At 43.1% G+C, this 12,130-nt stretch overlaps 1 protein-coding gene across 1 annotated transcript; it reads left to right on the forward strand.

Annotated features, from left to right (window-relative positions):
• Positions 1-853: 853 nt before the first annotated feature.
• On the forward strand, positions 854-11,875 carry msh6 (mutS homolog 6 (E. coli)). Its single transcript, XM_038736774.1, has 10 exons — positions 854-1,237; positions 2,347-2,549; positions 2,690-2,865; positions 3,023-5,594; positions 6,235-6,521; positions 6,703-6,820; positions 6,911-7,000; positions 10,386-10,540; positions 11,388-11,587; positions 11,698-11,875. The coding sequence occupies exons 1-10, from the start codon at positions 975-977 to the stop codon at positions 11,777-11,779; spliced, it is 4,146 nt and encodes a 1,381-aa protein (XP_038592702.1). The 5' UTR covers positions 854-974; the 3' UTR covers positions 11,780-11,875.
• The last annotated feature ends 255 nt before the right edge of the window (positions 11,876-12,130 follow it).

The raw sequence follows: 12,130 nt of genomic DNA on the forward strand, positions 1-12,130 counted from the left end.
TGATCACCTTTGAATTGAAGGGACATTTTTATGAACTCCTAAATAACACTTTTAATATTTAAGCTCCTACCCATAACCCATTAAAAGGCATTTTAGTTAATAAGAAAATGTGTGAATAGCCTATCAGGTCCTGTTTTATCTTTCTTTTATGAACACCACTGAGCTTTTTACTGTATATAAATATATACTGTATTTTTGTTGCTTCTTACTTTAATAGACATAAACACTATAAAGTGGATGCCAAAGGGGTTACTGTTTCCATTTCAATACAGCAGCATTTAAAACAACAGGTGTCCTAAAAACCTGGTCACTAGTTAGAAAAGGTTGAGAAACCCTGCCACCTCTGTATGTAGCCATATTTTCCACTCATACCCTTCTACATAATGACTCTCTGTTTGTTTGTCTTCTTGTTTTAGCATGGATGTGACTCCCTCACTTTCTTTTCTCTGATCAGGGGCCTAGAAGTAGACCAAGATCCATACAGTCTTTCTGAATGGACTGTGTGCTGCTTATTGCCTCATCTGTCAAACGCAAACATTACAACAGGATCTTAAGTAGCTACTGAGTGTTTCAAATATGTGTGTTTCTGTTTTTACCTCTGAGAAGAGTGACAGTGCTGAGTGTTAATATGAGCAGCATGAGCAGGTAGGCTTACGGTGTTTTTTGTGTACCTCTGTTTTGGAAACATAGACTGTATGATTGGAAATAAAGTTGAGGGGGAAAAAAGAGTTCCCGAGCGCCAAAAAGGAAGTCATGTTGACACCACGTGACCTCCATTTCACCGTGTACTCGCTAGTGATTGGAAGAGGCTCGTGTCCACGCCCACAACACCTCGTCAGCGCCTTTCCCGCGAACGGGACGCTCTCGCGCCGTGAGGCTGTCTAGCTGGGTGCTAGGTGGTGCAGGGAGGCTCAAGACATTTTCGTTAGGATTATCTAAACATTACAGTGAAAACAGCCTTTTAACTCTCAAAAATGGCGAAGCAAAGCTCCCTTTTCAATTTTTTTACCAAGTCCCCGCCGCCGGTCTCGAAGCCGAAGCCGAGTCCTTCTCCGGCTGAGGCAGATCTGCCGTCCTCCATAGAGAAGTCCAACTCCTCTCCGAAAGAGCAGGCTAAACAGACACCGCAACAACAACCAGCCAAGACCAACAAAGTTAAACCGAAAAGTAACTCCAAGCCTGCGAAGGGGGGATTCAACAAGCTCTTTGGCGACAAGGCCTCAACAACCAAAGAACGGTGAGTTAGCCGTGATAACGTGGGGAGCGGTGTAATTTCTGGAGGCACGTTTTTCACAGGTTTTTTCACTCTGCTGAAAATTGTCTGCAGCTAGGCCCCAAAAACATGCAATTCCATGCTTTTGGGTGTTTAATCGACTCATGAAAACCTCGTGGTTATATTGCTACGACGTCTTTCGTTTTCATTTATTGTTAAAATGTGAAGTACGTCATTGCTTTTCGATTATGCTTGAATATTCCTCAAGATCACAGATGACTTGGTTGCAGACCAGATGCTGGATAAGGGGTTCTCTTGGTCAAATTATAGCTAATGCTAATTTAGCAAAGTGGACTACAGGGATAATATGTGAAATCTAGTAATGGCTGTCACTTGGCATAGTTTAGAGACAATGTGGAAGTTGGAGCCACGTGAGCAGATGCAGTTGTTGTATTGACCTAGTGAGCTCATCATGCGTGCAATTTTCCAACAACAATGACACAAATTCCGTAATGTTAATGTCATCCTTCATGTAAACATAACAGTGATGCAGTCCCAGGTGTGGCGGTAACATCAACACAATCAATGCGGATATTGATTGTATCGAACAACAAAATTAACTAAATACACAATTATTAACAAAAATGACATAAAACTACAACTTTGATGGTGAGCTCAGTTTACACTTCCAAGTTTCCAAAAAGCCATAATGAATTGTAGTGGTTTTTAAATTATGTTAAATTTAGGAGTCTTGATTAACGCCTTGAAATTAATGTTGTGTAATATTAATTTTTAAAAAAGAATTTATGCCTGTGTACATTTCTATGCATAAACCTTCGTTAGTTATAAGTCAGTTTAGTCAGTAAGTAGAAAAGAAAACATATGTTGGTTAACTTAATTGTAGATGTGGTCCAGTTTGCTAGTTAACTGATAAAAACACAAAATGTTGGACTGCTTTTCAGAGCTGCAGCTGTATGTCAATTTGACAGAATCTGATTTAGTTGTCAGTAACTAGCAGCAGTAGTTTGAGGAGTATTTAGAGGAATACCAATCATAGGAGCTGTTACGAGATGGTCCTGGTCAATATACTGCATGACTTCAATATGTCTTTGTTGTTTTACTTCCTTCAACAGCTCCACATGCACATTAAATGCTGGTGCTCTTGTGTGGGCAAAGCTGGAGGGACACCCCTGGTGGCCATGCATGGTGGTGCCCCAACCTCTGACTGGACAGCAGATGAGGGGGCGTGGTCGGGACCAACGCATACATGTCCATTTCTTTGATGAACCCCCTACTAGAGGATGGGTCAGCACCAAATATGTCCGGGAGTACCAAGGTGGGCTGCAATTAGTCCCTTAATTAATGATAACAAAACACTTAAAGCAGTGGCCATGATCTACTTTGTCCTCCCAATAGACAGTCAAAGACAGTTGCTATAATTGAATGATGAGTTATCTCATCTTTACTGTTTTCCAGGCTCTGACAGCAGTGATGCTAAAACGGGAGGGGTGTTCTTCAGCGGGAAACCTGTAATCCGTCATGCAATGGAGCTCGCTGATGCCGTTATGTTTGATAGCTCTGATAAAAGATTGAAGATGCCTCTCTGTATGGATCCGTCTGATGATGAAGAGGATGAAGATGAAGAAATGGAGGTGACATGATTTTATTTGATTACTATGTTGACAATATGGATATAAAAGGCTGCATTTTACTATAATTAATAACAATGTTATTGTAATGCTACTTTTTCATCAGTAAAAGTAATGCAGCGTGTGTTTGTGATATCTAATTAGTTGGAGTTTTTTTCAGCTTGACAATTCAACAGTGACTGATGAAGAGGTCAGTGATGAGGCTGAACAGAAAAATAAGGAAGTGAAGTCATCCAAGGTCAGTCGACGTTCATCCCGTGCTTCAACAGAAAAGGGAAATAAGGCCAAGCGCCGTCGCATAATTGTCGCCTCAGACAGTGATGGATCAGATGAGGAATTCAAACCAGAACACACTGCATCCAGCAGTGAGGATGAGGAGGAAGAAGGGACAGTGAGCAGTGAAGAGGAGGAAGCGGAGAGCACACAAGAGTCTGAAGCAGAAAGCCCCATCAAGCCCGTAAAGCGCAAACGTCCCGCAGAAAAGTCTGTTCCTACAAAGGCCAAGATGCCTATTACCCCGTCTTTGGCAGCACCAAAACGAGCTCCAGCAGCTGCTGTTGCAGCTGACACCAAGTCTCGTTTGTCAGCCTTCTCTGCCCCTGACAACTTTGAGAGCCAGGCAAACGGATCAGGCGCCAGTGGAGGCGCCACAGTTTGGGACCACGAGAAGCTGGAGTGGTTGCAGGATGGAAGGAGGAAAGACAGCAAAAGGCGGCGACAGACGGAAGATGACTACGATCCTACCACCCTGTATGTGCCAGAAGACTTTCTAAACAGAGTGACACCTGGTATGCGTCGGTGGTGGCAGCTCAAATCCAATATGTTTGATACAGTGATTTTCTACAAGGTGGGGAAGTTCTATGAGCTCTACCACATGGATGCCGTGGTCGGTGTCAACGAGCTAGGGCTAACTTTCATGAAGGGAGCCTGGGCACACTCAGGCTTTCCAGAGATCGGCTTTGCACGTTTCTCAGATGTACTTGTACAGAAAGGCTACAAGGTGGCTCGTGTGGAGCAGACGGAGACCCCAGAGATGATGGAAGCACGCTGTAAGACCATGGCCAAGCCCACAAAGTTTGACCGCGTAGTGAAAAGAGAGGTGTGCCGGATCATCACACGTGGTACCCAAACCTACAGTGTGTTGGATGGAGCTCCCTCTGAGAGTCAGAGCAAGTTCCTGTTGAGTTTGAAGGAAAAGGCTGAAGAGGAAAGCTCTGGGTGTTGCCGCACATACGGAGTCTGCTTTGTAGATACCTCTGTGGGTTATTTCCACATTGGTCAGTTTCCAGACGACCGTCACTGCTCACGTCTGCGCACTCTGATGGCACACTTTGCCCCTGCTGAGGTGCTCTTTGAAAAGGGGAACCCATCCGTTGAAACACGCAAAATACTCAAGGCCTCCCTGTCCTCTGCTTTGCAGGAAGGACTTAATGCCGGCACTCAGTTCTGGGATGCTCAGAAAACACTTAAAACCCTTTCAGAAGAAGATTACTTTAAAGACAGTGCTGGGAAGGATCAGGGGACAGGGAGCAATTTTCTTCCTGCTCTTCTTAAAGAGATGACCTCTGAGAGTGATTCTCTGTGCCTTACTCCTAAAGATGGCTATGAACTGGCACTGTCAGCACTGGGCGGAAGCATTTTCTACCTGAAGAAATGTCTGGTAGACAAAGAGCTACTCTCCATGGCCAACTTTGAAGAATATGTCCCTGTTGATGTTGAGATGGAGAAAGCTGCTGGAACTGCCAGTTTCTTTGCCCAGACTCGTCAGCGGATGGTTCTTGATGGAGTGACTCTGGCAAACTTGGAAATCTTTCAGAATGGATCGGGAGGAACAGAAGGGACGCTGCTGGAGCGTTTGGACACCTGCTCTACCCCGTTTGGCAAGAGGCTGCTGAAACAGTGGCTCTGTGCTCCTCTGTGTAACCCCACATCCATCAAGGACAGACTGGATGCAGTAGAAGACCTGATGGGAGCTCAGGCCCAGGCCACTGAGGTTTCAGACCTGCTGAAGAAGCTCCCAGATTTAGAGCGTCTTCTGAGTAAAATCCACAGCATTGGCACTCCTCTAAAAGGCCAGGATCACCCTGACACCAGAGCTGTTCTGTATGAGGAGGTCACCTACAGCAAGCGCAAGATAGCAGACTTCCTCTCAGCGCTGGAAGGTTTCAAAACTATGCAGGAGATCATTTCTGTCCTCGCTCCAGTTTCAGGCGAATTCCAATCCACATTGCTCCGTCAAGTTGTCACTCTGAAAAGTGGGCTCTTTCCTGATCTGTCCGCTGAACTCAGGCGCTGGGAGACAGCCTTCGACCACCAGAAAGCCCGCACTACTGGTGTCATTACCCCTAAAGCTGGCTTTGACCCAGAGTATGACCAGGCTCTGATCGGAGTCAAGAACTGTGAGCGAGAGCTGCAGGATTACTTGGACAGGCAGAAGAAGAGACTTGGCTGTAAAAACATGTCTTTCTGGGGAACTGGGCGAAACCGCTACCAGATTGAGGTGCCTGACAGCGTCTCAGAGAGGAATATCCCTGAGGAGTATGAGGTGAAATCTACAAAGAAAGGCTGGAAGCGTTATGTGACAAAGGAGAGTGAACGGCTGTTCTCAGAGCTGCAAGGATTTGAGGAGAAGAGAGATGCTGCCCTGAAAGACTGCATGAGGAGGCTTTTCTACAACTTTGACAAGAACTACAGAGACTGGAAGACTGGTGTGGAGTGCATGGCAGTGCTTGGTAATTACATTCTTTTTTTCTTGGTAATCAGCATTATTATTCACAGCATGCATCAACCAAATTTGTCAAGTGATACATTGAAATTACTGCAGAACAAAGCACGTGTGTTTATTTGGTCCTCGTAATGCAATTGCCTTTCATGTTTCTGGGGGAAAAAACTCTTTTTGGGCTTTTGAAAACAAGTTTGCATTGCAGGAGCTCTGAATCCATTTCCTGCAGATGTTAGTGATAGACATCTATATGTGTATTAGATGATGGTGCAACAGTCTGAGTGCTTGTTAGAAATTGTTCTGTCATTGAGTAACTATTCCATTTAAACTTGACACACATTGGTTTGTTTTTCAATGTTCACTGGTGTTTGTGCCTTACAGAGGGAGTTGTAATTGCATTGTTTATTACTGATCTCTGTTGCAGTAACATAATGTGCTTATAATGTGTTTTTCCACCACTGTACCATCTCACTGCCAGTGTTTGGTTTTATTTTAGTTAAGTTTTAACAGAACTGAGCTGCAAAATCATTCCACAAAACACTAAGAAAGCGAATGTGTTTTATTTTTTTTTTGTAGTTTTAAAGGGTAACTGGTTCAGTGCTTCCTGCATACCTCTTTACTCTTATTACTGTTTTGTCACTTGTTTTCAGATGTGCTGCTAGCTTTGTCACGCTACAGTCAGGGCGGAGACGGGCCGATGACCAGGCCAGAGGTGGTGCTCCCTGAGTGCGACGACCAGGTAGCGCCCTTCCTTGACCTCACTGGATCCCGCCACCCTTGTGTCACCAAGACCTTTTTTGGGGACGATTTCATCCCTAATGACATCTACATTGGCTGCCCTGGTAGCGGTGAAAATGATGAGGAAAACAACGGTCATGCTTCTTGTGTCCTCGTCACAGGGCCAAACATGGGTGGAAAGTCTACTCTCATGAGACAGGTTGGTGATTCTTAATGGATATATAGAGATCCAACATATATTTTATTGTTTTCTTTATGTGTATAAAACTGCAAAACCATGAACTGCAAATAATTTGAATTTCACATCCACATGAACAGTGTACATCTATTTGAAGTCTCTGTTGGCCCGTATGAGATACTCTGCTGCTCTTTTTGTACAGTGCGGACTTGTGATCATGCTAGCTCAGCTGGGTTGCTATGTTCCTGCCGAGAGCCTACGTTTCACACCGGTTGACAGGGTTTTCACTCGGCTGGGAGCCTCGGATCGTATTATGGCTGGTAAAATCATGAGCACCTGTAACACATATGGGGCAATGTCTTAAGCATCCACCTCATGGGCTAAGCTTGCATTTTCTATGTCTTCTTTAGGAGAGAGTACCTTCTTTGTGGAGCTAAGTGAGACTGCCAGCATCCTTCACCATGCCACTAAGCACTCAGTTGTGCTCCTGGATGAATTAGGTAAGTCTTTGTAGCTTATTCATCATCATAATAATAATAATAATAATCCTTATTTGTAGAGCACTTTTCAAAAACAAGTTACAAAGTGCTTTAACAAGTGTAAAGACAATAATACCCAAGAGACAATAATACAAAAAACAATACAAGATAAAAGCATGAAAACATTGAAAAGACTAAAATACAGATAAATATAAAATTAGTAAAATACGATTAAATAAAGTCAAATAAGATCGGGAAAGGTTCTCCTATAAAAGTATGTTTTAAGAAGGGACTTAAAGGAGTTCACTGACTCAGCCGACCTGATTTCCTCGGGCAGGCTGTTCCAGAGCCTCAGGGCCCTGACAGCAAACGCTCTGTCCCCTTTAGTTTTCAGTTGAGACTCTGGAACAGACAACAGACCTCTGCCCGAGGATCTCAAGGTGCGTGCTGGTGTGTATGGGACTAAAAGGTCAGAAATATAACAAGGCGAGAGGCCATGAAGAGCTTTAAAAGTGATCAATAGAATTTTAAAGTCAATTCTAAAACATACTGGGAGCCAGTGTAATGAAGCTAAAATAGGAGTAATGTGGTCATATTTCTTTGTTCTGGTTAAAAGCCTGGCAGCTGAGTTCTTGGACAGTCTGGAGTCGATCAATAAATTTTTGGGTTAAACAGGTGAAAAGGCTGTTGCAATAATCCAGGCGTGATGAGATGAAGGCATGTAAAATGGTCTCGGTGTCCTTAAAAGTTAACATAGATCGAATTTTTTATATATTTCTAAGTTGTTAACAACATGATTGAACAAGCTTTGTGGTGTGCTGATCGAAATTTAAACTACTATCAAACCAAACACCAAGGTTCTTTGTCACAGGCATAATGTGATTTACTAGCGAACCAGCAGAAGGCACTATTTGATTTGCCATCTGCTGAGACCCGATGACCAGGATTTCTGTTTTGTCTGAGTTCAGCTGGAGGAAATTATTTGACATCCATTTTTTAACTTCACAAAGGCAATTGTTAAGTGAACTCAGCATTCCAGGATCTGTGGATCTGACGGGCAAGTATATTTGTGTGTCATCAGCATAAATATGAAAAGAAATGCCATGTTTATGGATAATATGTCTAAGGGGAAGCAGATACAAGGAAAACAACATGGGTCCTAAGACCGACCCCTGAGGCACACCATATTTAACTGGACAGAACGAAGAAACATAGTTGTTTACAGACACGCAAAACTTCCTATTTGACAGGTAGGATGAAAACCATTCTAGGGCAGTACCAGAGATCCCCACCCAGTGCCTCAGTGCCTCAATGGTGTCAAAAGCAGCGCTAAGGTCCAGGAGTACAAGGACTGAGCACATGCCTTCATCAGCAGACATTAAAAGGTCATTGGTGACTTTAAGCAGGGCAGTCTCAGTGCTGTGGTACTTCCTAAAACCAGACTGAAACTTTTCAAATAATTTGTTATTTTCCAGTACAGTGAGCAGCTGTTTGGACACAATTCTTTTTAGAATCTTTGCAATAAAAGGCAGTTTTGAAATTGGTCTAAAATTTTGTGGGAGGGAGGGATCTAAACCAGGTTTCTTTAAAAGTGGGTTCACGCAAGCCGTTTTAAAATAATCAGGGACACAACCAGTAGACAGGGAGCTGTTGAAAACCGAGATCAAATGGGGCCCAACAGAATCCATTACTTTCAGTAAAAACTTTGTAGGTATTACATCAAGTGGGCTGGAGGACACTCTCATTTGTGTTACTGTTTTCAAAAGCTCAGACAAGTCGATGGGATAAAACTGGTTAAAACTCTCTTGTTGCTGGTGAGGAACCTCTGAGTAAGAGGCCGCGGGGGTAATAGAGGCTCTGATTGACACCACCTTATTGGTAAAATAAGATGAAAACAATTCACAGTCATCATTACTTCCAGCTGACGCACAAGGAGGGGTTGGGTTTGCCAGCTGATCCACAGTCTTAAACAGAAACCTGGGATTGTGTTTATGTGTAGTAATGAGTTAAAAAAAATAGTGTGTTCTCGCATCCTTAACCATGTTATTGTAGTTAATTAATAAATCCTTCAGACTGAGGTAATGGACTTGGAGACTGGATTTTTTCCATCTGCGCTCTGCTTTCCTGCATTCTGTTTTTAGGCTGCGAATGCTGTCATTTATCCAGGGTTGCTTACTAGCTTTAGACGTAGGCCTAACCTTTAGAGGAGCAGTAATATTTAGTGACGACAAGCAGATATGATTGAAGTGATGGACCAGATTGTTGGTGTTGGAATCAGACAGGTGTTGGCTTTGGCTCTGAAAGAATGCGCAAAACTTTGAAACACTTTGTTCATTAAAGAAGCGAGAACACACAGAGCTTGGTGAGGCGGCATGAGTAACAGGCGAATCGCAGCTAAAAACAATACATCTGTGGTCAGATATGGTCATGTCCACTAATTACACAGAGGAAATGCTGACACCCAGGGTAGAAAGTCCAGTGTATGACCACGGTTATGTGTTTGCCCTTTGACATGTTGTTTGAAGTTAAAAGAAGTGGCCATATTTAAAAAGTCAGTTACATTAACATTGTGCGGGTCATCAACATGAATATTAAAATCGCCACAAAGAACAATTCTGTCATAATTTAAAACCAGAGTAGATAAAAATTCAGGAAGTTCTGATAAAAATCCTCCAGGTGGTTTTGGGGGGCGATAAATTATAACAAATATGAGGTTGCAGCCCTCCAACTTTAAGAGTGAGAACTTCAAAGGAGTTAAATTCATCACAGCGTACTTGATGACATTTAAAATTTTTCCTATACACGCTCACTAGCCCACCACCACGACCACTGACCCTCGGTTGACTAAAGCAATCATATTGAGGCGGACACAGTTCAGCTAGCTGGCTATAGTCATTCATTTGCAACCAGGATTCAATTAAAAACATAAAATCTAGATTTGCAGACAAGATAAAATCATTTAAGATAAACTTACTTGAAAGTGATCTTACCATGAAGAGAGCCATTTTAAATGAGTTTGTTCTGGGTGCTGGAGTTGGTGCAGTTGTCCTAATCCTTAAGAGATTACTAATATTTCTGTGTGGGATGTGCACATTTCGGTTTATTGGTCTATGCGTGATGATGACAGGAATAGAAGTCTTTGGAACAGCAATGGGAGCAGACGGCTTTACATGCCAGCAGGTGGAGACAGTTGTTTGTGGCAGTGAGGCAGAGATCTGTTCAGTGACCGGTGGTGCGTCCAGGTGTGCTGCATGAATGATTAGTCATTCACGTAAGTCATGTGTGGACCGCACCACATGCTGTATGTGCGCATAATAACAGTGAACATGACAGGCAGTCTCCTCAGCTTTGTTCTTGTTGTGTTATGTTTGTGGGGCGCAACCATTCAGCTGTGAACTGTTTGCAGGAAGGGGCACAGCCACATATGACGGCACAGCAATTGCCAGTGCTGTCGTGAAGGAGCTTGCTGAGAAGATCTGCTGTCGCACCCTCTTCTCTACACATTACCACTCCCTGGTGGAGGACTATGCCAACAACCCTACTGTGAGGTTGGGCCACATGGTGAGTACAACAATGCAAAACATGCCAGATACTGCACAGGCAAATGACGGCAGACATTTTCCTTCCATCCATCTTCATCCGCTTATCCGGGATCGGGTCGCGGGGGCAGACATTTTGGAAATGTAAAAAGCTGTGACTGAAATTATTATCTAGGGAAATACCTCTATATATCTCTTTTGTATTTGATTATTACACCCAATCAGTTTTACTTTTATGTAGTGGAGCCAGATTCAAAGTCTATTTTCTGTAAGTGAAACCTTTTGTACAGGAAATTAACTTTTGAAGTCATGTTTCCTGGTTTCATACAGAGCCTGGCAGGTATTGGATATATTTGTCTTGAACAAATGAGTTGGTACATCAAGCCATTAAAATTAAACAGTACGGATTCGATTTGGTTTTGCACTGCATTACAAAGCAGCAGATATGCACCTACAGTAGAGGCCAAAGCTGTTCAGCGCTCTAACAATGTACGTGTAGAGAACAAGGACAAATGCAGTGAAGGCAATAAAGTTTTTAGCTAGAGAACAAATTCAGCAGTTTGTGGTTACATGTACACGCCACAGCTGCTTACCAGGTGCCATCATTGTGGGTGCTCCTGTAGCTGCAACCTGTAACTGAAGTTCCATTACTTCAATAACATGTCAATAATTTGAGGAAATTAAGTAATTTTGTGCAGTTACCACAAGACAACTTGCTAATTGCACGTGGATTATAAATGTGCACAAATGTATAAATACGGCCTTTTGCTTCCGCAGGCTCTGTAGTTTCACCCCTCTCATGTAACGTGTCTGATCGTGTTTTTCTGAGTCACGTGTATCTAGTAATATCCCTGTTGTGTCCCTTTCAGGCGTGCATGGTGGAGAATGAATGTGAGGATCCAAGTCAAGAGACCATCACATTCCTCTACAAGTTCATCTCCGGTGCTTGTCCGAAGAGTTACGGCTTCAACGCTGCTCGACTCGCCAGCCTGCCAGAGGAGGTTATCCAATCAGGACACATGAAGGCCAGAGAGTTTGAGAGGAGCACCATCAGCCTCAGACTCTTCAAGTATGTATTAGTATTGGGGGTAAAATGTTCTGCAGCTACTGCACCTCACTTTACTGCAGAGACATCCAAAGCATGCATATTAATAAATCCCCTCTACTCTTCTCCTGCAGGAAGCTCTGCCAGTTTGCTGAAGATGCCACACTGGGCAACACACACTTCGCTTCACTTGTTCAGATGCTGAACACCCTGTAGTTTATAAGCTTCATTCTTGCTGACTTTCTGCTTTCTCAGCACTTGAAAAAACACTACTGTAATGATCTAATAAAGTTTATTTTTTAAAAATGACAAGTTTCATCTAGGAAATTAAACCCTTTTAATTCACGCTAGCGCCTACATAACGGTTATTGAATACTTCACAATATATTAAGTCTAGATGTTATGATACATGCATACATTTCAGTCTGTATGAGAACCCACAATCACCAGTACACATGAATGGGGGAGGGAGGGGGGCAATGAAACCATATAGTGCTGTATATAGATACTTGTCTCAGCTTCAGTAGAGTAAAAGCCTTTGAAATTCTCCAGCAACATTGGCAAACA

This window comes from Micropterus salmoides, unplaced genomic scaffold, assembly GCF_014851395.1.
Source record: "Micropterus salmoides isolate LMB-PRFRI ecotype aquatic unplaced genomic scaffold, ASM1485139v1 Ms_hic_scaffold_22, whole genome shotgun sequence".
Taxonomy (NCBI): domain Eukaryota; kingdom Metazoa; phylum Chordata; class Actinopteri; order Centrarchiformes; family Centrarchidae; genus Micropterus; species Micropterus salmoides.